The sequence below is a fragment of the Protopterus annectens genome, chromosome 3.part1, assembly GCF_019279795.1.
Source record: "Protopterus annectens isolate FY-2018-M chromosome 3.part1, PAN1.0, whole genome shotgun sequence".
Classification (NCBI taxonomy): domain Eukaryota; kingdom Metazoa; phylum Chordata; order Ceratodontiformes; family Protopteridae; genus Protopterus; species Protopterus annectens.
In genome coordinates this window covers 55423116-55449482 of record NC_056732.1, presented here as the reverse complement: position 1 = coordinate 55449482, position 26367 = coordinate 55423116, and the positions used below count along the sequence as shown (strand labels likewise).

General features: G+C 39.8%; 1 protein-coding gene across 1 annotated transcript in view; it reads right to left on the bottom strand.

The window, feature by feature from the left end:
* LOC122797630 (neural-cadherin-like) overlaps positions 1-26367 on the bottom strand; it is a 796015-nt gene that overhangs the window by 396997 nt on the left and 372651 nt on the right. Inside the window, exon 13 of the mRNA XM_044066174.1 lies at positions 615-864. Within this exon, the coding sequence (XP_043922109.1) occupies positions 615-864 (250 nt within the window). The remainder of the gene's footprint in view (positions 1-614; positions 865-26367) is intronic.

The following is a 26367-nucleotide window of genomic DNA, read 5'->3' as shown; positions in this document are numbered from 1 at the left end:
ACAGCACTAGGATTACCCATTCTAAAGATTTAAACCTTGCCTGTGACATAAATAGGATCTGCTGGAGAGACAGGCATGTATCCCAGAGACTACCCCATCTCTGGAACAGGCTCCCCATCCATGTGAAGCAGAGTTTCTCCCTAAACCAATTCAAGTGTAATTTGGACAATTGGATGGGGAACAGGAAATTCATTCCTGGCTTGGCACCTGTGTTTCTAATGGACACAGGCAACCTGTAAATTGTTTACCTCCCAGGCCCCTGCTTATAAATGTTTCATTTCCCAAGCCCCTGTTTACACTTATCAAGGGTATCATAACTTGTCAGATTTGGGATGCATGGCTAGGCTTAAAAAGGCCCTGTGGTCATTACCTCCTAGTAAACACCTATGAACCTATAACATTACTAAGCTACATTTTAAAGTAACTTTGATTAGGATTCCTGTAAAAGTTAAAGTTCTAAACTTGCTAGCCAACTGCTTTGCCATCATTTTGTCATTAAGATGTAAAGGCCTGTTTCTTCTTTATTAACAACATTAAGGTTTTTAAAATCTCAAAGCTCTTGAGAGACATTTGTAATTTCACCTGTTGATTAATTTTTAAAATAACCTACTTACCTGTTATGTTTATGAATACTGTGGTGAAGGATGCTAATGGAACAGCCGCCACATTTTCTGCACGGACCCTCAAAGTGAAAAAGTTTGTTGTCTCAAAATCTAGTGGTTCAGCAACTAGGATAGATGCTGACCCATCACCTCTATTTGGCTTGAGGTAGAATCGAACTGGCATATTGGTTTCTGGAACCTGACCCTCTTCTAGATTATATGTCACTCTTGGATCACCCAGTGGAGATGTTGCTTTAATTGTCTAGGGGGACAAGTCAGAACATTAACACAGTGCAGGATTTTCAGATTACTGTGGTAACACATTGTAAAATACAACAATGTAGATACTCTTTATCACCATTTCACAATAATGGTAACAAAAAGACACCATCTTTACTTTAAAATCTTGATGTATTGTATAGACATCCTATGTGAATAGTTGGTTTTGTAATGTTTGCTTTTGGAATTGTTTCTCCACCTTAAGCTTTGACTATATAAATATTTATTTGATATACATACTGTATATATGCTTATGTTTCTGAAAAGCAATAAAAATTCATTCAGTAAAAAATATATTGATGTATATAAAATGGTCCAATATGTTATTTCTGTGCATCAGTTACAGCTTTGGCAGGTAGAATTTTCTGCCTCCCTGCAGCAGAAACATCACATTTTAAAGTGATTTTCAAAGTGACAACATCACACTTCAGCTGTATCATCACCAGAGATGCTTGTAGCCTGTTACATATGGTTACAATGTATAACTTGGAATAATGTTACATTTATTTTACTTGAGAAGTGCAAGCATGCATGTTTATCTGAAGCTCTTCCTTTATAGGTTCATAGGTGTTCACTAGGATAACAACCACAAGGGCCTTTTTTTTTCAAAACATCTTTATTAAATTTACACATATGACAAATGCAATCTTACCTTTATATAAATGAAAAACATACAGAATTATATCAATTTAGTTGCAAACAGTTTGCGTCACAGACACCATTAAAACAAATGTAGTTGTAAACATTATACATCACTTATAAACCATCCAGTCATTGTCAGTTAAGCATTATATAGCTCTTCAAATCCTGCTTCTTAGGCCTTGTTCCTGCTCTGAATATATTATTTCCACAATTCCCGTTTTTCCTATGTAGTTTGCTCCTTCCTTTTCCAAAGATCCCACTTCCAGTTGTTTTATCTGTGTTACTGTATTTGTATTCACTACTTCTAGTAGAGTTGGTTTAGACTTTGATTTCCATTTTCAAGTAATTGCTTTTTTGGCAGCCACCATAATTAGACTCAGCAAGGCTTTACTATGTCTAGGCAATTCCGATTCTGTAGCATAACAAAAAAATCATCTCCACAGTCAGTCTAATCTGCTCGCCAAGCATCTCTGACAGAGTAGTCCTCAGGGAATCCCAAAAGTCTGCCAGCTCATCACACTTCCAAAAAATATGTCCCCAGCTACCTCTTTCTTGCCCGTCATACCTCCAACATTTACTATCCACCTGAGGAAAAATTCTTTGGAGTCTACTTGGGGTATAAAAATATCTATGTAAACACTTCCAGGTAAAGATCCAAAATATTCTAGACTTTGTTGCATATTTGGGAGATATACATATATCCCCCCATTGTCTCTTTGTGATTGTTTATCTATTCTCTCTTCCCAGTCCTTTCTAAGCTCCTTGGATTGATTCTTATAATTATCATGCAGTATTTTATATGCTGTACTAATTATTCCTTTTTAATGACAGTTTCTGTTCTAGATTCTATTAAAACCTCTACCAGTGCTGGTCTTTCATTGAGGACCCCCTATTTCCTTCTCTTTGCCTGTGCTCGGATATCAATCCCTGATAGGGAAGGCAATCTCTAACCTGCAGTCCAAATAAATTCTTGGCCTCTTCCCATTCTATTACGTTTCCCTTTCTAGTTATTTGCTTCCAATACCTTGGTTCCTTTGCCAGTTTTCTCCTATAAATTCCAGCCCCTCCTGCCTATTATCTGTATCCCTGACCACAGTCGTCCCTATCAGTAGAATCTCTTCTCCACTCTCATGCTGGTTTGGTTCTTAGAACACTCCCTGTTATTTTATGAATATAATACTCTGTATGATTTTCCTAACCACAGACATCCCTATCTGTAGAATCTCTTTTCTCCATTCTCGTGCTGGTTTGGTACTTAGAACGCTCCCTGCTATTTATGAATATAATACTCTGTATGATTTTCCTAACCACAGACATCCCTATCTGTAGAATCTCTTTTCTCCATTCTATTTATGAGTATAATACTCTGTATGATTTCCCTAACCACAGACATCCCTATGAGTAGAATCTCTTGTCCATTCTCATGCTGGTTTGGTACTTAGAACACTCCCTATTTATGAATATAATACTCTGTATGATTTCCCTAACCACAGACATCCCTATCAGTAGAATCTCTTGTCCATCCTCGTGCTGGTTTGGTACTTAGAACACTCCCTGCTATTTATGAATATAATACTCTGTATGATTTCCCTGACCACAGACATCCCTATCAGTAGAATCTCTTGTCCATTCTCATGCTGGTTTGGTACTTAGAACACTCCCTGCTATTTATGAATATAATACTCTGTATGATTTCCCTAACCACAGACATCCCTATCAGTAGAATCTCTTGTCCATTCTCCTGCTATTTTATGAATTTAATAATCTGTATGATTTCCCTAACCACAGACATCCCTATCAGTAGAATCTCTTGTCCATTCTCGTGCTGGTTTGGTACTTAGAATACTCCCTGCTATTTTATGAATTTAATAATCTGTATGATTTCTGTTGTTCTCCTTAAGAGTCGGCATCCAAAATCCCACTCTCTCCTTATTTCTTGAGCTTCTCCCTGTGTCAGCATTATTCCTTTCCACTCTGAATTATAGTTTTCTGCTTATGCTATGTACAAGAGCCTTAAAATGTTTTGCTCTAAAATATCCTCTCAAACTGGGTAATCCTAGTCCACCTTGTTCTATTGGTAGAATCAGCTTATCCCACTTGACCCTTGCTGTCTTCCCTTCCCAGATAAAATCCTTCAACTCTTTTTAATTATCCACAACTTCTCCAGTTGATAAAGGTATGCCTGACCTGTGTATAAGACTAAAGGGACTAAAAACATTTTAATGGCTTGTATCTTAGTATCCATATCCATATAACAAAACTTCCAGTTTCTCAATTTTTTTCTATTATCTTCTGTTTAGTCTCTTCTCACATATCCTTAGCTGTCACCACAGAATCATTTCTAATCCATAGTCCTATTTCATTTTATCATGTCCCCATAAATATGGCTATTTTTTGGATTAAGCACCTAATTAGAGAATGACTGACTGACTGAATGAATTATACCGTAACCTTACCCTTATAATACATAACCTTGTAAGTTGTTCACTAACTCCCATATTACTCAAAACCTACTTTAACATACCACTTATCAGACTGATTTTGTGCTGATTCAGTTCACCTATATGTGGTGCACATTATTTTAGGAGCTCTCTGTATTTAAATGTCTTTTTAAAGTTTTGCATAGTGGAAATGTGTTTTAAATGGTTCTGATGAAGTCTAAAAGTATGAACTTAGATGAAAGTGCTTAACCTGTTAAAGGTCTTCCACCGTTTTCTCCCTGGACGTTTGGTTATTTTAGTTTATTGGTGCACGTTATTTGTAACATCTAACACAAATCCATCCATCCATCCTCAACCCTTTTCCCATTTTGCACATTGGGTTGGGGTGCACTTCAACAGCAGCAATCATCTTGAGCCAAGGTTCATACGGCTGGGTGGCTAGCCCTGCCGGCGTAACATCTAACACAAATAAATACTTTCTCAGTCTCTTGGCCTGATCTTTCTGATCATCTCAAGAGCATGGCACTGTAGTCCAGAGGCACCCTACATAGCTCTTTTTTGCTATTTGAAATAAATAGATGGTCTGCTATGCTTCTCTAGTTTTCTCCTCCTTGGTCTTGATCTTTGGCAATGCTAAATGCAAAGTTCTATTTTCTCTTCAGTTATGTAGAGAGTAACTATTTGTGGTTTTGTCCTTTACTAATGTCAGAAAAGAAAATTACCACACGCTTTTGTGAGCCTGATGTTCTTCATAAGACTAGTATCGCTACTGTCTTTTTGTTTAGTATGAGTCAGAGTCTCATAATTATGATCTCTGTGCTAAATTAAAAAAAAAACTTTGAATCAAACAGAAAGGTACTTTTATTTATTTAATATTTGTTAACCGGGAAAGTCCAACTTGGAATGAAGACAGTTTTCAGCAGAGGCCCAGGGAGAAACACTCTAGATGCATGTCTTTGTAATGTGGGAGGAAAACAGAGCATACCCACACGAACGCAGGGAGGACACGCAGACTCCGTACAGAAGGCACCCCAGCATCAAACCACAGAACCTCTTGCTGTGAGGCAACAATGCTACCGCTGCACCACTGCACCTTAAAAGGTTGTTGCTTTAACTCAACCTTTTCAGCTTCTGATTCTCCTTCTATTAGTGAGAAATCTTGTTCCAAGAAAAACATTCTCTTTAAAAAAATTCTGACAGAAAAGAGGAAACATAAAGAGTTTTCTAGTCATGAAATAAATGATTAATTCATGGCGCTGCCATCATGTGGTACATAGGCATAGATGCCAGTGAGTGAAGGGAGGAAGCCTGCTGTACTGTGGGATTCTCCTCTTCCTCATAGGTTCATAGGTTAGTACAGGCTGGTGATGCCACAATTCCCTCTTCCACTTTACAGGGTGAAGTCTGCTCTGATTCTCCTGTATACCAGCACCTCAGTTGTTGAGGTTTCAAGTATTTAATTCAGCTCAAGCAGGTAAATGGACAAGTGTTATCATTCTATTTAACACAACAAACTACTTGAAACCTCAACAAGATGTCTTTATTCCTCCCACAGGGGAGGGCATCAGAGACTGACTCTTCTAGATCTGCTAGCTAAAGTGATTTTATCTGGATTAATCCTTTGTACTTGGTTTCAAACACAGTTATTGGGGAGTGGCATAATGATTACGGTGTCCACCTCACAGACACAAGAGGCAGAGTTTGATTCTTACCTTTATAATGAAATTGGCTTGGCTTAAAATGGCCTGCAGGGGCAGTACAGCCTAGTGCTTACCCATGAATAAGGCATCTCTGAGAACACATCCATACCTTATTCCTAAATTGGCTTTGAGATTACTTTGAGCTAAAATATTCAGTTATTTTTTTTCCTTTCTTTAATAGAAGAACAAAGGCAAACAAATTCTGCATTCTATAGACATGGACAAACAACTTAGATGCTACAGACAGAATTGAGCCCTGGAGCAGTCTGATGAGCTGTTTGTGTCTTTTTTGAAGGAGCAACATGGTTAGCTAGTTACTAAACAGACCTCTTCTATCTGGTGGGCTAATTTCTGTATTTTTTTTATTACTACAACTGCAATAAGGGTGGCCATAGTGGTGCAGCGGTTAGTGTTGTCGCCTCACAGCAAGAGGTTCTCTGGTTCGATCTTCGGCTAGGGTGCCTTCTGTGCGGAGTCTGCATGTCCTCCCTGTGGTCGCGTGGGTTTCCTCCGGGTGCTCCGGTTTCCTCCCACATCCCAAAAACATGCTGTAGGTGGATTGGACACTCTAAATTGGCCCTAGGTGTGAGTGTGTGTGTGTGTGCCTTCTGTGGAAGGTTGGGCACCAGGCTGGCAACTCGACACTGTAAAAAACTCTACTGCCAATCATAGGTTCATAGGTTCATAGGTTCATACTAGGCTATCTGCCCTAGGGCATTTATAAGCCTAGCCAGAGTGTGTATGGCTTTCGCCACCCATTTTAAATTAATTTTGCTATGCTTTTTTTCGAGGTTAGTATACTGCGCTTCTGTCTAACAGTGACACAGAAGTGATACCCGGGGTAAACCTACGATCTCCCATCCACTCATCAAGATTCCTCTTGAAGAGAGTCAATGAGGGACTCTGCCTAACCTGGACTGGGATTTTATTCCAGAGTGAAGGGAGCCTCTGGGTTATGAATCTGTCCCTCCAGCATGTCCTATTTATTTCAGTGCTGAGGTTTAAGTCCCTCGAGCGTAGCTCGATGGGATTTGGATTTTCTGAGGTGCAGCATGTCCATTAATTCCGGGTTGGACATGGCTTTATAAGTCAGGCACAGATCGCCTCTGAGCAGGCGGTATGCCACTGAGTAGAGCTGGAGTTTCTTTAACCGGGCAGCATACGGCATCTGTTTGAGCCCCTTGATCCTCTTGGTGAGGTACTTTTGGGGTCTTTCCAGTTGCTGCAGGTGTCTGGTAAGGTACATCCCAAAAGGGGCATTGTACTCAATTATGGGCCTGATGAGGGATGAGTAAAGAGGCACGATGACCTCCCCTGATCTAGATGTGAATCCCTTCATGATTAGGTGGGCTATATAAAATGTTTTTCTAACCACTTTGGCCACGTGGTTGTCAAATGAGAGATTGCTATCAACTTGGGTCCCCAGGTCCCTAATTACTTCTTCTGTACTTAATGGATTACCACCTATGTGGTAATTTGTGGGCACTTTGTTTTTGCCAAAGGGATGACTATACACTTTTTGGCATTTAGCTTGAGGCCATGGCTCTGGCACCAGTTGTCTGTTTCTATGAGGCCCTTTTGGAGGATGCTTGTGTCAGCTGGTGAGTCTATTATGGTGCCCAGTTTGCAGTCATCTGCGAACTTGGTCAGCCACAGTCCTTCCATGTTGGCCTGTACCTCCGAGAAATATATACCGAACAAGAGAGGTCCCAAGACTGAGCCTTGTGGGATGCCACTTGTAACTGGTTTGGAGTCTGACATGGCTCCAGCTATTCTAACCATGTGGGTTCTGTCCTTGAACCAGTTTGCAACCCATCTAGTGACATAGGGGTTTATATTTAAGCTGGTGAGCTTATCTATAATGCCCGAGTGGGGTATTGTATCGAAGGCTTTTGCGAGGTCCAGGTAGGCTGTGTGGACCACCTTCCCCTTGTCAATGGCCTTGGTGACTGTTTCAAAGAAATTGACCAGGTTTAAGAGGCAGGATCTGCCCTTAACAAAGCCGAACTGGGTAGGATCCAGTGTTTGTAGGTCCCCAATATCTTTATTTATAAGGTCCATGATGATCCTTTCCATAGCTTTGCAGACCAAGCTAGTGAGACTTATGGGGCGATAGTTTCCAGGATCCGTTGAGGTACCACCTTTGTGGAGAGGGACCACTGTTGCTGTATGCCACTCTTTGGGTACATATCCTGTAGTAAGGCTGAGATTGAACAGTAGTTTTAGGTTTGGGTTTAGCTCTTCTTGGAGTTCATGTAGGGACACCGTCTGGTCCCATTGATGCTGTGTTTCTTGCTTTGGAGAGGGCAGCTCTTACCTGAGCATCTGAGATGTCAGGGGAGCAGCACTCTGCTGGGATAGATATTAGCCATTTTGGTGGGGAGGGGGGGGAGAGGTTTGCGCTGAACCTGTCAGCTAGGATGTTGGCAATGTCTGTGGGTTCGGTATATTTTTTGTCATTTTGGACTAATTCTGAGCATATCTGGGAATTCCCACCCAGGTTCCTAACATAACTAAAGAAAGCCTTGTGATTATCCTTAGTGTCCTGTGCAATTTTTCTCTCGAAGCTGGCCTTAGACGATTTTATGAGTGCCCGTAGTTTTTTGCTAATACTGATCAGAGATGCCTTCCCTTTTTGGGATTTTGCTCTGTCATGTAGTAGCTTCCTCCTTCTATTGTATAGTTTGTTTATGGCTGGGGTCCACCAGACAGGACGCCTGCCTTTGGAGGATTGGGTCTTGGTTTTATTTGGGATTGTGTGATCCATGCATTCCTGAAGGTGTTCAAAGAATGCGTTTATAAAGGATTTTGTGGTCTGGGCAGATTATCCAGAGGCCGGGGCTTTGAAGGATTCCACCTCGGTTTTGAGGAGTGTGAAATTTGCTTTAGAGAAGTTTTTCACTGTGGTTTTCTGGGCATGGGGTTTGGTCGGGATGTGAATATCCAGTGAGATTATTTTATGGTCTGATCTTACCAGTGAGGGATACACTTCTGGTCTGGAGCATAGAGTCCCCATGTTGGTGATGATCAGGTCCAGTATGTTTTCCCCTCTTGTGGGAGTGGTAACAAGTTGTTCCATAGCATTTGAGTTTATAAATTCTAGGAACCTTTGGGCTAGGGTGTTGGAGCTAGAGTAATGCTCCCAGTCTATGGTTGGGTAGTTGAAGTCACCCAATATAATGGTGTTTGGAGAGACCTTCATATTTTCCAGTGTTCTCAGGAAGGCCGAGTGGGGTTCCTGGGTTTGGGAGGGTGGTCTGTAGCAGGCTATAAACTGGAAGGCAGTTTTACCCACTGTTAGTTGCACATGGATAGTCTCTGATGCTTCGTGCTGTGCCACCAACCTGGAGGTGTGGGTATCTTTGACGAATATTGATACTCCCCCTCCTTTTGTGGTTCGGTACAAGTTTTGGGACCGAAAAGCATGGTATGAGGTATAACCTGGTAGTGCTGGGGTGCTCTTGAGAGCCTTGAACCAGGTTTCTGTTACTGCACAGATATTGATGTTCTCCATGCTAAGGAGAGTTTCGTGCATCTTCAGGTTTAGATTTCTGGCGTTGAGTAGCATTACTCTTAGTTTCTTATCCCTTGTGATACCTATGGAGGTGGGTTTGTCTTTTGAGCCTTGCCTAAAAAAGGCACTATGAGGGTAGCAAGAGCCTTTGCCAATATCCAAAAGCCCAGGGGTGACAGGTGCAAGCCGTCCCTAGCGAAGCATCGTGGCTTGTCGAGCATGTCATCCCAGGCTGACAGGCATTGGATCCCCTTTGAATGACACCAATACTTAAGCCAATTGTTGAAATTGATAATCTTGTCTTCATACTGTGGCATCATTCTTGGTGAGGTAAGATGCTACTCAAGGTCAGGGTCATACCGGCCTGGGCTACATGCCCAGAGAGCTCCTCTATGTCTCTTTCATGTAGTCCAGGGAGATGCCTCAGGTCATTCACACCAGCATGGACAATGACTGAGTCATATTTGTACTTGCCTTGGAGTGACCTGAGTGCTTGTGTTATGTGGCGGATCCTAGCACCCGATAGGCAGCTCACCGTAACCTTCTCCTTGTTCAGCCTGGTGAGCGGGACGTCAGTGTGCCTGATGATAGAGTCACCTATTACAAGTGTATCAGGTGTGTTGTTTAACTTTAAGGGCTGTGACTGTTCGGCACACTGGCTTTGTGAGCTATGTGTTGCATGTGTTTTGTTTTGGGGTAGCGGTTGCTTGGGTGTCTGCTTTGGAGGTCTCTGCTGCTTAGGCAGATTTTTATTTAGAGCCTCCAAGTATGTTTTTGTGTGTTTATGTGTTTGGTTTGCTGTCGTGGTAGGTCTATGTGAGACTGGAATTGTAGTGAGTGTGGTTTCCTTCTCCTCCTGACTGGTTACGCCAGTACTGAGTTGAGAGAGCTTAGCCTCCAGTTTGGCTATATGGTTGCATCTCTCACATGTGTTGGAATTTGTTGGGAGGAGGAGAGGGTTGTCTGTGTACATTAGGCAGTTGTAACATTGCCTCAAGATTCCCAGGTTCACCAGCTGGACTGGAGAGGAGATTGACAACTGACCTTTGGACATGCTACAATAGTATTGGGAATTCCTTTATAATTGAAAAAAAGGGCCAATGGGGAACAAGTTACTCAAGGGGAGTTTGTGAGGGTGTAGTGCTTTTAATTTTTTTAGTGCTGACTTATATAATTGCTTTAGTGAGCAAGTGCTAGACTTTAGCATAGGAATAGGGTGCTTATTATGAGAACTAGATCAGTTCCAAGGCTCAAACCCAAATAAGCGGCGCTGCTCAATGAAGCACTATGCACAAAATCACGCAAAGCCACACTACAGCGGGTTTTATACAGGCGGACTTGAAAGAGCTAGAAATTGGCCCAAAACAGCCAACAGACTACCAGATTATTGTGCTGGGAACACTCCTCCAGGGACAGATAGCCTGCTCCAAGCTCCCCACTGCCACTGGTGAACAAAGAAGCCTCCCTCTATCCAAGAAAGGAAATGGCAACACAGGAACTTTCCAAAAGTCCAGAATACAGCAAAGCCTGTATTTGGACTACTCTAGGTCAGGAAAGATGGGAAACAAGGATAACTTTTTTTTTTTCTTTTTTGCAACAAACAGCAGGAAATTGCAAAAAATATGTAACACAGGCTAGCGCACTTGAGTGGACTTGAGTGGACATGAGTGGTCATGAGTGGACAGGTCGTCCGCTGTGGCGACCCCTAACTGGGGGAAGCCGAAAGAAGAAGAAGAAGACTACAACTGCAATAAAACTCCAGACTGGAATCCATCCATCCATCCATCCATCCATCCACAACCCCTTTTCCCATTTTTACACTTGGGGTTGGGGTGCCACTTCAACAGTGACAATCATCTACAGCCAAAGTTTACACCGCCGGGTGTGTTACGTCTTAATTCAGTAACTGTATCTTCCCAACATATTTCTGAGGTTGCTGCAGAGGTGCTCATTTACGTATTCTCAAAGCTTTACAGAATGAATGGCCAATCTAGCTACAGAGCAGGATTTGCTGCAGAATATGTTACACACCATCTGCCCATTTCTGGGAGTTGATGGTACACTGCTTTGGAACTCTCATTCATACTATACATGAAAATGGAGAGGATTATTATCTTATGAAGAACATCACACACTTGTCTGCTTATATTTACAATAAAGGGCTCATCGCTGCAAGAATGGTTCTCTCCCACCATCTGCTGGTCACGCACATGTTATAGGACTGCTAGTTACTGCAAATACTTAGTTGTGGACCATTTGCAGAGCTCTTGAGTGTTGAATCTTATTACGTTTGAGAGAAGTTATTTTTAACTGTACAGGTTTTCTGTGCCTAAATCTTTGGTTATGTCTTCTCTCTCTCTCTCTATCATACTCTCTCAAAACTAATGACCCCATGGAATGCGACAAAGTGAAAATGAAAACAGAGGAGAGAGAAAACTATGCCAGTGATCATTTCCAGTTTAACCTACTTTTCCATGTTTCCAGTTTGTAGAATCTCTCAACAAAATTGTTTCTGCACTTATCTTTTAAATTTCCTACTGTGTGTGTGGGTAGAATGACATTACTAGTGTTTTAATGTACTGCAGATATTAATAAATAGCCTGGTTGTGTGTTTATTATTCTCCTTAACAATACAGTTGGAGGTATAAATGAGAGCTAAAATGACATTGCACCAGTTATTTTAGTTCTTATATGCTTTTACATAGGATGGTTTCAGGCTTCATGGCTTTCTTAGCTTTACCCAACAGCATTTGCAAGTAGGCTATAGCTTTTTGCCACTTTATGGGTACCAAAAAGAATAGCTGAGGGCTAAGACTGCAACCATATATCCCTAGAGACGTCCAGCTGCTGAAAAAAAATCAAGCCGAGGGGCTAACATCCACTTCTGGCCATTTCCTGATCACTTTTTGAATTTGTGCAAAAGTAACCCTATTATTCACACTTAGTGAGTGTATGACCCAACTGTAAGATGTATTTACAGACAGAGATAATAGAATATACAGACACATGCAACCAAAGACATATGCACACACAGACACATGTGGACACACACACACACACACACACACACACACACACACACACACACACACACACACACACACACAAACACAAATGCGCTCGTGCATGCATGCACACACACACATAGGCACAAGTATACAACCTTACCTTTGATTCCCATATAAACATATAAAAAGTACTATAAAAACAGTCAACAAAAAACTAAGTTCCCTCTACAGGATCAAACCCTTTGTGACCCCACTGGCCAGGTCCAATATTGCCCGTACCCACTTAATCTCTAGCCTACTTTACGCTTCCCCTATATATACTAAACTATGCAAAAGCAACTTGAACAAGCTGGCCATCTCCTACAATAACATTGCCAGATTTGCAACTGGGTCTACCTAAAGAACCCATCATTGTCACAATCTTAAACAGCTAGGATGGTTAGAGTTGCCAAATCCTCTACTATTTAACCAACTAACAGTTGCACACAAGATCCTGTATCAACCTACTAACACACCAATACTTACAAATCTTATCACCCCTATAGCAACCTAAAGACCCTAAGCTCATCTAATAAACAACTTGTGCAAATAGGTAAAACTAACAATTTGGCTGGTGAGACTCTGTTCTCTAATACTGTGGACAAAACCTGGAACTCCCTCCCCAGTGACCTAACCTCCCTTTCCTAAACCACCTTATTTAAAAGCAAACTGAAACCATACATTAAATCACAATGGTTATGCCCCTGTGCTAACCCTGACTAACTACCTCACTTATCTATGGGTATTAATCATCTTAACTGTATGTGCTAGTTACTTTTCTGTTACCTAAAAAGAGTGTGTGTCTCTATAGTTAAAAAGTTTTACTTGAGATTTCTTTGTATGACTAACTATACCTGATATGTACTAAAATTTGTATGCAAAAATCCAATGTATGGTAAAAAATTGTAATGTACCCCCATTTTGTAAAATGTCTCTTTCTGTAAATAATATTGTGATTGTGGAGCTTTTCTCCCCGGGCCTCTACTGAAAATTGACATGTATCCAGTTGGACTAGCGGTCAACAAATGTAAAATAAATAAATAATACATCCGCATACACATGCATGTAGATAAATGCACACACATATTTATGCAAATGTACAGAGGTATCCTGATATGTAAAACTGATTTTTAGTCCAAGCATACCAACTACAAAAGATATTTTCATTTTGTGCATGCTAACAACTGTGCCCAGTTTGCCCATGTCATCAGCCAGTACTCTAGGCAATTAACATTAATTATATCAGCTTCTAATAGTGCTGACAAATCTAACTAGACATCACAGTACATATAAATAAAAACAGCAAAGTCAAGACTAAATGCAAACTCAGATGCATTTCATAGCCATGCTTGCATCTTTACTACATTAACAAAAATACAATGTACCCAAAGTAGAATATTTAATTCATACAAATTCAAAATAATGTGCAAAAAGGGACTGAAAGAATGAAATAATTTTAATTAAACCTAGACAGTATTTTCTTAAGACTATATATCTTACTTCTTTCCTCCAGGTACAAACCAAAACCTATGCCAGAGCTGAAAATAAATCCGCCCAACATCCCACCATCCTTCAGTGCCTTCTTCTTCGTTTTCCTGATCACATTTTACCTGCAATCTAAACGGATTGCATGACTCACATGATCAGTCCATTATGAACTGCTGGTCCAGTCCAGCATGACCCAGCTGCTGACCCCCTGACCACAGTTTAGTCCTCATCTCTTTCCGTCATTCAATAGACGCTATTCACTGCCAACACCAGATTAAACAAGTGCTACCTAAAATGTCTCAGTATAATACCAGAAACAACTAAGGCTGTAAACCTTATATTACATATAAACTTAAACACAATACTTTGTCTGTAGCCAACTACTACATTTTATGCCTTGACAGTTCAAAGGATAAAAACAAAAATAAATGAATTAAATTCCTTAAATCAATACAAAATATTACAAATAAATAACTAAAGCAATTCATTAACATCCAATAACCACAATGTTACAAACAGGTCATTCAGGTACCTTGTGCTTTACAACAGTACGCCTCCGCATTAATGCTATCAAAGTAGTGCAAAACTACAATTAACAACACGATTAATATATTGCATATCTTACTTGGCACACACACACACGCACACACGCACACACACACACACACACACACACACACACACACACACACACACACACACACACACACACAGGTGCAGGCAAGCACGCACACACACGCACACAAGTAATGCCGTGAGTTATCTTCTCGGTAGAAATGGGAAGGCAAGGTGGGTGAGGATGCTGTAATAGTAAAGGTGAACATTGAGTTATATTCCTAATTACAGCTCTTCAGAAACAGCAAACTACAACAATCATGAGTGTTAAGTCAAGCACAACTACAGAGAATAAGAATACATCCAAGTGTGCTCATGCCTATGTAATGCCCCACCAGAAATACAGGAAGTGGGCAAACAGTGGGTTAGAAGGGGAAGGATAGAAACAGGTCATAATAGGAACAGGACTAGTTGTTGAACCTGCATTAATATTGATATCAATATTAATATTTAATTACTGCTGCTGTCAACATTTATTATAAGTGTAGATATGTGATGTGATGCTTATAGTATCACTGTAACATTTGAATAAACAAAAAACAGCAAAGGCTTCCAATAAACATGAACTATTGTTCGAGTGCTATTTTTCCCATCAAAGATTTGTATTTTGCTTCTACATACCATTTGTGATTAACAAACCCAGATCCAGAGCATCAGTGTGTTTAATGACTTAACTTTCTGTTTATGTTACCTTGTCCCCTCTATCATATGACATAACTTTACTCCCAATTATTCATACCTCCTATAACTACGTTTCAAAGTAAGCCCTGTGCCAATATAAGACTGGATTTGTGAAAAAACAGCACACAGAAGAAATCAAAGAGAAACAGACACACTGATAATGTTTGGAGACTAGAAAGTACTGCAGGGTATACTACAGGGATAATTACTAAGCTGCAGCTTATACAAATGTAATATAACATATTTTTAAGGCCTTACACATTTTTCTTCTGGCGATCAGTACTCTGAACAAAATCAGCTGCACTTCATGCAGTATTAAATATGTGAACCATTTGAAATGTCGGACCCATTCGAATGAGTCCGAAACACTGAGATTAAATGGCCAAAAAATGGACTTACATATACTAAGTCCTAGATGCCCATTTCTTGGACTATTCATTTTTCTCTGAGGTATGTCAGTCTCATAGTAGGTATATATAAGTTTGGAGAGTGTGGGAAGCTTGCCCCCTTCCCACATCGGGGGGTGCATGGAAGCTTGCCCCTCTGCAAAAAAGAAGTTTAAAGGAGAACAATTCTTGAGATTCACTCTTTTCTTGGGTTTTCCCTCTTTTCTTTTTAGCTTGTCTACGTTTCGACTGCCAACATTTCAATAGGTAGCCATTAATATACGATATAAAACAAGCTAGAAAAGGTTAACAGGAAGAGTTGCTCAGGTGTTTGCTTTGGATGGACAGTTGTTGGGCCCTATTAAAGATATGTGTAAGGAAAGCTATATGAATGCCTTGGTTCATCTTTGTATAAGATGCCATGTTTTACTTCAGCAGAGTACCGAACTTCTCTGTAACAAAAATAATGCACTATTTAAACGTTATTACATGCACATTTTTGTGGCATCTTTAAAAAAACAAAACTTTGTTTCTAGCATTTGCAGATTTAGCATATATTTAGCAGTGCATGTTATGTTTTTTTTTATTATTATTAGCATGTGAAGAAGTTGCTTTTTCCCCACCATAAACACATATACAGTTTCTGATCCTATTTGCAAGCAATTCACTGCTGTGATAATTGTTTCATGGTGGTGTTATAATTGGTTTCTGAGCAGCCGGTACCATGAAACAGTATGACATGTCATCTATTCCCCAAGAGGGAACCAATTATTTCTACGTTTAACACTGACACGGTTCAATTACTGCTATTATGACGCATTACTTTTTTTAATGTTTGCAATTTGTTTTGCTAGTTTTCCGGAACATATAGCAGGGGGTTTCTTGTGATACCAGACAACTTTTAAATTGTCCAATCTTACATTTTTCAAATCAATTCAAAATTAATAATGCACCTGGTCACATATCAGGTCCACAACAGCAAAAATCAAAGGATATTCTATCATTCATTGACTCCACCTCCACCACGGATCTCTCTCCCTCCCCCCATGGTGTCTTGTAACCCACAGTTGTCTTTATCTTTCCAAAGGTAATTTATAAATGAGAGGGGAGGGGTTGAAGTGTCAGAGCCTTCCTTGCAAAAACAAAGTGTACCCCAGAGGTTTAACAACAGGGTTCAATGTAGTCTGCATGCAGTACTGTGATTTCTGACAGCATATAATTTGTTTCTTACTGTTTGGGTTGGAAGTTATGATCCTGTTCCCACTGATAAATTCATTTCTTACAGTATCAAGTGAGTATCAACTTCATATCTTTCTTGTGAAACCTAATCAATATGCTTCTAGTATTCCCATTTTGAAAGTATAACATCCTCTCCAAAAATACTGAAAAATGAGACAGGAAAAGCCTTAACTTCTTCACTTTCATAACCATCAAAATGTGGTCTGTATTTTCTCAGAGGAACATAGTTGGGGAAGCAGAAAGCATCAGCATTTTAGGGTCAGCAAGGACTCCTACCTAATCATTATACTGTTCTGATTAACAAAAGCAAGAAGAAAGTACACAGGAAACAGCAGTTTGCAGTATTGCATATCAGAGCTATTTTGTTTATTTAATCAGAAAACAAGATTTCTTTATTTTATATTGCTATTATTTTGATTTGCTTCTGTCCACCTCCCAACCATCTGTCCAAGCCCCAAAATTCTTCCCATTAATTCTTTAACTGGGCAAAAGGTGATCATGTTATGACCTTTATCCAGCCATGAAGAGATACTGTGTTATGCACTTACCATGCCTACGGTGCATGCCTGTAGATGCTTAAGGATTCAGACCATGATGGACAAGGGTATGTCATCTGCTTCTGTAAGGGATGTGATGCCTTCAGAAGACCTTGCTTCCACTTACGAGGGAATGCTTCATATGATCTCCTGACTTCACTGGTGGATTCTACAGTGGACAAACATGACCCAGACCCACACTAGTTTAAGCGGGCATTTACTCATCAATCTTCTTCCACCCTTCAGCAGTTCAGCCAGTACTCAGGCCACTAATCAAACCCACACCACCTGGGTCACAGGCTTTATTCTCTTATGCCCCACAAGTCGCTTCACTCGGCAACAATGAAACTACACATTGCACACAGGCAAAGCCCAATGAAAAATATACACATAATTCTATAAAATAATTCGGACTTGTATAGCAATATGACCATTAAAACTCAAAAAAGTATTTCAGTTTAGCAATGCTCATTTTTAGGGAAGTTTGATCAGAAGAGAAAAAAAAAATTAACAGATCATATACATGCAGAGTACATAATTTGCATAGATAACTTGTTGTTCTTCTTTCGACTTTTCCCAGTTAGGGGTCACCACAGCGGAACTCCGGTCCGCTAATGATTAGCAGTAGATTTTTACGGTGCCAAGGTGCTAGCCCGATGCCCAACCTTCAACAAAGGCACACCCATTCACGCATGGCTTTCGAATGCTACTCGACCGCGGGGAGGACATGCAGACTCCACACAGAAGGCACTCCAGCCATGAATTGAACAGGAGAACCTCTTGCTGTGAGGCAACAATGCTAGATAACTTAACTGAAACACTGAAAAAAATAGTGACATTTTATGCAAAGAGTAAGAAAGTGGGAGAAAAGTAGCACGACATGTTCAACATAACATCTGCGTCTATCAGGGGTACATTTATTATAAGATGTGCCAAAATAAGCATTTTACATAAACATCCTTTCACAAACAGAACATACACAAAAAAACAAGCTTAATACAAAAAGGTATCATACCACAATCATAAAACAATGTACTGCACCTTTTTTTTCTAATTATCCCATAGACGCCCATTTCTTTTTTAGTAAGATCATTTTTATCTATTGCATTTCTTATGTAAAATGCCATTTAGGGGAACTGCTAAAGGTAAAGGATGATCCAAAAGTGTAAACAAGGAGGTGAGGTGGGTTAAGTCTGGAGGAGTTTTTGTGTATCTTCTTGGAGACAGAGCCTTCTCCTGAAATGCACTGTCCCTTGCAAATAGAGCTTACAGCTTTGTCATATAAAAGAGAGAGAGAGAGAAAAATAGAGAGAAAAATGACCCATTTATAAGCAAAAAAGCAAAAAAAAAAAAGAGATAACCAGTTATCTCTTTCAGAGAAGCATAGATTCCTCTTAATACTATGTTTCATCAGCTCTTTATAAAAACACAAACTCAGTGGACTAAATAACAATGTTGGTCAGTTAATGGTAGCATGGATGTCACCTTATTCAGTAAACCAGCACTGCCATTCCAAAACTCTGATTATATTTTGCGATTGTCAACAATGTCCAACATTGTTTCCACTCTCAGTTGAATATTACTCATTAGAAGCTTCTAAATGTCTAAAATCATGCATTACTGACCTCAGTGTTCATGATTTTATCTAAAAACTACTAAAAGTCCACTTGGTGGATGTAGTCACCGTCACATGGGCAGAGCTGTTTACATATCAGTGGTATGTCACGCTATCTCCACATGGGCAGATTGTTTATATACTGTTCATGGACATATAATGTAGTCATCTCCATATGGGCACAGCTGCTTACATATCATAGACATGTAATGTAGTCAGCTCCACATGGGCAGAGCTGTATACATATCATAGACATGTAATGTAGTCAGCTCCACATGGGCAGAGCTGTATACATATCATATACATGTAATGTAGTCATCTCCACATGGGCAGAGCTGTATACATATCATATAAATGTAATATAGTCATCTCCACATGGACAGAGCTGTATACATATCATAGACATGTAATGTACTCATCTCCACATGGGCAGAGCTGTATACATATCATAGACATGTAATGTAGTCATGTCCACATGGACTGAGCTGTTTATGTGCCATGGACATGTAATGTAGTCATCTCCACATGGGCAGAGCTGTATATATATATATCATAGACATGTAATGTAGTCATGTCCACATGGACTGAGCTGTTTATGTGCCATGGACATGTAATGTAGTCATCTCCACATGGGCAGAGCTGTTTACATATCAGTGGTATGTCATGCTATCTCCACATGGGCAGATTGTTTATATACTATCCATGGACATATAATGTAGTCATCTCCATATGGGCACAGCTGTTTCCATACCATAAGCATGTAATGTAGTCATGTCCACATGGACTGAGCTGTTTATGTGCCGTGGACATGTAATGTAGTCATCTCCACATGGGCAGAGCTGTATACATATCATAGACATGTAATGCAGTCATGTCCACATGGGCAGAGCTGCATACATATCATAGACATGTAATGTAGTCATCTCCACATGGGCAGAGCTGTATACATATCATAGACATGTAATGTAGTCATGTCCACATGGGCAGAGCTGTATACATATCATAGACATGTAATGTAGTCATCTCCACATGGGCAGAGCTGTATACATATCATAGACATGTAATGTAGTCAACTCCACATGGGCAGAGCTTTATACATATCATAGACATGTAATGTAGTCATGTCCATATGGGCAGAGCTGTATACATATCATAGACGTGTAATGTAGTCATCTCCACATGGGCAGAGCTGTATACATATCATAGACATGTAATGTAGTCAGCTCCACATGGGCAGAGCTGTATACACATCATAGACATGTAATGTAGTCATCTCTACATGGGCAGATCTGTATACATATCATAGACATGTAATGTAGCCATGTCCACATGGACTGAGCTGTTTATGTGCCATGGACATGTAATGTAGCTATCTCCTCATGGGCAAAGCTGTATACATATCATAGACATGTAATGTAGTCATGTCCTCATGGACTGAGCTGTTTATGTGCCATGGACATGCAGTCATCTCCACATGGGCAGAGCTGTTTACATATCAGTGGTATGTCATGCTATCTCCACATGGGCAGATTGTTTATATACTATCCATGGGCATATAATGTAGTCACCTCCATATGGGCACAGCTGTTTCCATACCATTTTATTTTATTTATTTTATTTTATTGTAATGTAGTCACCTCCATATGGGCACACCTGTTTCCATACCATAAGCATGTAATGTAGTCATGTCCACATGGACTGAGCTGTTTACGTGCCATGGACATGTAATGTAGTCATCTCCACATGGGCAGAGCTATAAACATATCATAGACATGTAAAGTAGTCATGTCCACATGGGCAGAGCAGTATATATATCATAGACATGTAATCTAGTCATCTCCACATGGGCAGAGCTGTATACATATCATAGACATGTAATGTAGTCATCTCCACATGGACAGAGCTGTATACATATCATAGACATGTAATGTACTCATCTCCACATGGGCAGAGCTGCATACATATCATAGACATGTAATGTAGTCATGTCCACATGGACTGAGCTGTTTATGTGCCATGGACATGTAATGTAGTCATCTCCACATGGGCAGAGCTGTATATATATATATATATATATATATATATATATATATATATATATATATATATATATATATATCATAGACATGTAATGTAGTCATGTTCACATGGACTGAGCTGTTTATGTGCCATGGACATGTAATGTAGTCATCTCCACATGGGCAGAGCTGTTTACATATCAGTGGTATGTCATGCTATCTCCACATGGGCAGAATGTTTATATACTATCCATGGACATATAATGTAGTCATCTCCATATGGGCACAGCTGTTTCCATACCATAAGCATGTAATGTAGTCATGTCCACATGGACTGAGCTGTTTATGTGCCGTGGACATGTAATGTAGTCATCTCCACATGGGCAGAGCTGTATACATATCATAGACATGTAATGTAGTCATGTCCACATGGGCAGAGCTGCATACATATCATAGACATGTAATGTAGTCATCTCCACATGGGCAGAGCTGTATACATATCATAGACATGTAATGTAGTCATGTCCACATGGGCAGAGCTGTATACATATCATAGACATGTAATGTAGTCATCTCCACATGGGCAGAGCTGTATACATATCATAGACATGTAATGTAGTCAACTCCACATGGGCAGAGCTTTATACATATCATAGACATGTAATGTAGTCATGTCCACATGGCAGAGCTGTATACATATCATAGACATGTAATGTAGTCATCTCCACATGGGCAGAGCTGTATACATATCATAGACATGTAATGTAGTCAACTTCACATGGGCAGAGCTTTATACATATCATAGACATGTAATGTAGTCATGTCCAAATGGGCAGAGCTGTATACATATCATAGACATGTAATGTAGTCATCTCCACATGGGCAGAGCTGTATACATATCATAGACATGTAATGTAGTCAGCTCCACATGGGCAGAGCTGTATACACATCATAGACATGTAATGTAGTCATCTCCACATGGGCAGATCTCTATACATATCATAGACATGTAATGTAACCATGTCCACATGGACTGAGCTGTTTATGTGCCATGGACATGTGATGTAGCTATCTCCTCATGGGCAAAGCTGTATACATATCATAGACATATAATGTAGTCATGTCCTCATGGACTGAGCTGTTTATGTGCCATGGACATGCAGTCATCTCCACATGGGCAGAGCTGTTTACATATCACTGGTATGTCATGCTATCTCCACATGGGCAGATTGTTTATATACTATCCATGGACATATAATGTAGTCACCTCCATATGAGCACAGCTGTTTCCATACCATTTTATTTTATTTTATTTTATTGTAATGTAGTCACCTCCATATGGGCACAGCTGTTTTCATACCATAAGCATGTAATGTAGTCATGTCCACATGGGCAGAGCTGTATACATATCATAGACATGTAATGTAGTCATCTCCACATGGGCAGAGCTGTATACATATCATAGACATGTAATGTAGTCATCTCCACATGGGCAGAGCTGTATACATATCATGGGCATGTAATGTAGTCATCTCCACATGGGCAGAGCTGTATACATATCATAGACATGTAATGTAGTCATCTCCACATGGGCAGAGCTGTATACATATCATGGACATGTAATGTAGTCATGTCCACATGGGCAGAGCTTTATACATATCATAGACATGTAATGTAGTCATGTCTACTTGGGTGAACCTGTTTACATACATAGACAAGAGGACAACCTGTTAAACTGCCATCATACAATTTTCCTTTGGATAACTTCCTTCTTAGAGCTGATACTCAGTGGATCTGGACAGCTTTGTATGGGCTTAGTTGTTTGGACTGAATATTCCTACAATTAGAACATCGTTAAACCAACAGATATGCTTGTATTTTTTACAACCACTGCTACTACTAGGAACGTCATAATGTGTGAATTTATACTCTGTTTTCCACATGTTGTCCATTTTACTTTTGGGACCATCCCATGGATGAAAGACACCTAAGATGATCAGTCTAATTGCATTGTTATAAATGAATGAATGCAAAGAAAGAGTTTAAAAACTATACGTGTGAGATCCTGGAATAGGAAGCTAAGGCTCTTCAGGAACAGTGCCATGCTTGGTGGAAAAACCTGGGTGAGAATGGAGTTGGGAATGACCTTAGAGAATGGGATCTGACAAGGAAAGTAGCTGAGGACAGTTGATAAAACTTCATATAGGTGGGTAAAACAGTTTCAGAGGAATCCTCTGGATTATGAATATAGCTATGGAGTGGTAGGACAGACAGAAAAGGGGTGAAAGTGGATTGCTGTGGAGAAGATTTGGTATAACAAGAGTGATAGGTAAAATAAGAAGAAAGAAAAATGGTCATTAGGGAGAGAACAAATGGGGAACTAGCAAGAAAAAAAACACACTGGGTAACAGGTAACAGGCCTGAAGGTACTGAAGATAAAATAAAAGGGAACAGAAGAGTGGAGTCAGTGAATTAAAATAAACACAAGGAGAAAACTGGACTTGAAAATGGGAGTGAGAAAAAAGGGGAGAGCCTGACAGCTAGTATAGTGTAGGTAAGAGATGTAGAATGGTGTAAACAGAGAAAATCCAGGGTTAATGCTTGACAAAGAGGGTCAGGATCTGCTAAGAGTGGTGGCATGGGGAAGGGTAAATGCAAAATATGTGATCTACCTGGGAAGCAATGAACTAGTACTACAATCAAAGAAATCATCAGAAAATAGGAGAATGAGACCTAAAGGACATACGCTATAGAGTTGGGAATCAAGAAGTCTTCTCAAAAGCCTGGGTCTATGTGCTACATGGGACCTGAGATAGGGGTTCAGAGAGTTTACCACCTATCTGGCAGAATGGGGCAAGATGAAGGGGAATGTGTTGGTTAAAAACTTGGGGGAAGGGTTACAAGAGAATTAGGTGCTACATGCAAAGAAACAGGGGATAAAGTGAAGTGTGCTGTAAAGCAAACTTCTTATAACTACATCAGTATGGGGTTACTTCACAAATGAAATTAAAAAAAAAGGTAAGGGTCATATGGAATAACACAACATATTACTCTGTGTCTATCCTAAGGATGTTAAACATAGAAAAGTAAAGAGAGAGGCTGCCAGGTTGAGGGAAGAGGAGAACATGTAGATTTTAAATGCAAAGTCAAGGCAACCGGGATGAATGACAGAAGCAGATGTGGAAAGAATGTTTTCCTTTCTAACAGCAAAAGGGAAAGAGCCTTGAAGGGAAGGCTTATGGATGAAGATCTGACAGCATATCAGACCTGGTGCTAAAGAACTCTGAAATTATCGATGAGGCAGAAATGGAGGATGGCGAGCATTCAATAGCGTGGTTTGACTATATCAAAGATACATGCAGGGTCATGGTTTGTTAGATGTCTGATAGTATAAGGAAACTATTGTTACAAAATGGAGTGAGTCCGTCAGGAGGGTCTGAACAGCAGAAACAATTAGATTTCCATGATGGAGTGATGTCTCATACTGAAAGTTGCACAGGATGAACTTATTTATTTTATTGTTCACTGGGGCAGTGGGCAGATGAACAGAGACCCATTTCAGCTACAGTCGGGGAGCACTGCCAGGTTAAGTGGCTTACTTAGAATCACATAGTAGGCAAATGGAGTCAAACCCTGGACTACACGTGAAGTTTGCTAACATCTTGTAGCTTTAATCTTCTTTGTTAACTGCTGGCCTTAGCACAAAGATTCAGAAGAAAGAAAAATGTGCTTGAAGAGAATTGTGGCTTATGAGAAATGTAAAAGAGGCAACAGAAGGACATTTTAAATGAAAAAGTACGACAAAACTAAGAAGAAAATTTCAGGATGCTTCATTAATGAGACCATATATTTAAAAATATATATAAACAGAGCCAAAAAGTGAGAAGATGAGCAAATAAAATAATACAAGCTCCTGCTGGGATGCACAGCAAAGCTTACTTCAGTGTTCAGGTAATGCTGCGTCTGTCCATAAATCTGAAAATGTGAGCAAAACTCCAAGAGCCGTGTTTCAATGGGTGATGTCTTACAAAAGCAAGAACCATAAACAAGTACATATCCTAGCACTATACCATCCATCAGCTACTCAAAAAATTGTTATTTTTTTCTACAGCTGAAGAAAACAGTCCCCTATAAGTTCAGGACTTGATAATGAGTCTACACACTGCGATGAAATAAGTGCAGTTTCCAGAGTGAACTGCCTAAAGTCACAGGTAGGTGTTACAAGGCTTGCAATATAACGGCAGTTATTTTGTGTTGTCTCTTAATAATAATGACCGGTACTGATATGCTTTATGAGGAAGTATAGAGGGGTTGGGGAAATATTACAGGGAAGATGCCTCTTATAAGGAAAATGTGTTTAAAGTGACGCTGCACAGAAGAGCTGAGGTGCTACATGGACTGCGTCAGTCTGTGCAGTTAAGAGGAAGATCACACAAATCAGTGTGCAAGCTGTTTACACAGACATGAAGTTTATTATTTACTTACAGGAGTTGGGAGAAGGTACACTGAGCAGTGCAAAGGAGAGAGGAATTACTTGTGCACACTGCACAGTATGGAACTACCACCACTGTGCTATGCTCTATACAGCTTTGCAGCGTATAAGAAAACAGAAAAAAAACAATGAATGAAGGATTGAAATCGAATGTTCAAGTGCGCTATGTTGCCCATAATCTGTAACAATAAGTCTTAGTCTCACATAGATCAAACACCACTTAACCCAAGACCGCATCTGCACCAGGCCAAAACAAATTTACTCAAAGGAGAAAATAAAATGCAGAAATGGTATCAGACAAACTGGAAATAAATAAATAAATAACAATGCAGAAAAATAGACATAATTGGCTAGATTGGTTAGGCAACTTAAGTACAGACACAAAAAGTACTTTCCTCTGCAGTAAATATTAAACAAGAAAACAAAAGAACCAAAGAAAAACAAGTGTAATCTGAATTCTAAGTGGTGTACACATTAGATGATTTTTTTTTTTACATATGCAGGACATTTACTTCTCCAGAGGTAAATAGGATTAAAAGTTGATATTATTTTCGGCAGTCCGTGGGTCTACCGCGGTGGTACAGTGGTAGCGTTGTTGCCTCACAGCAAGAGGTTCTCCCGTTCAATTCTCGGCTGGAGTGCGGGGAGTGCCTTCTGTGTGGAGTCTGCATGAACTCCCCATAGTTGGGTGGGCATTTGAAAGACATGCGTAAATGGGCGTGCCTTCGTTGAAGGTTGAACGTCGAGCTGGCACCTCGGTGTTCATCAAAATCTACTGCTAATCATTAGTGGACAGGAGTTCCGCTGTGCCGACCCCTAACCGGGAAAAGCCGAAAGACAACAACCCATTATTTTCAGCAGTCCATTATGTGTAAATGATTTGATTCAAAATACAGATTGGAAATAACTTTAATGATCATAATGATGATATAGTGATTAATAATAATAATAATAATAATGTGTATATTAAGCAGTGTTACATCTCTGGACAATTGCAATATTTAAAATAATGATTTAAGTATAACTAAGTCACAGTTTGCAAACATGGTAAATCAAGATTTTAAACTAATAT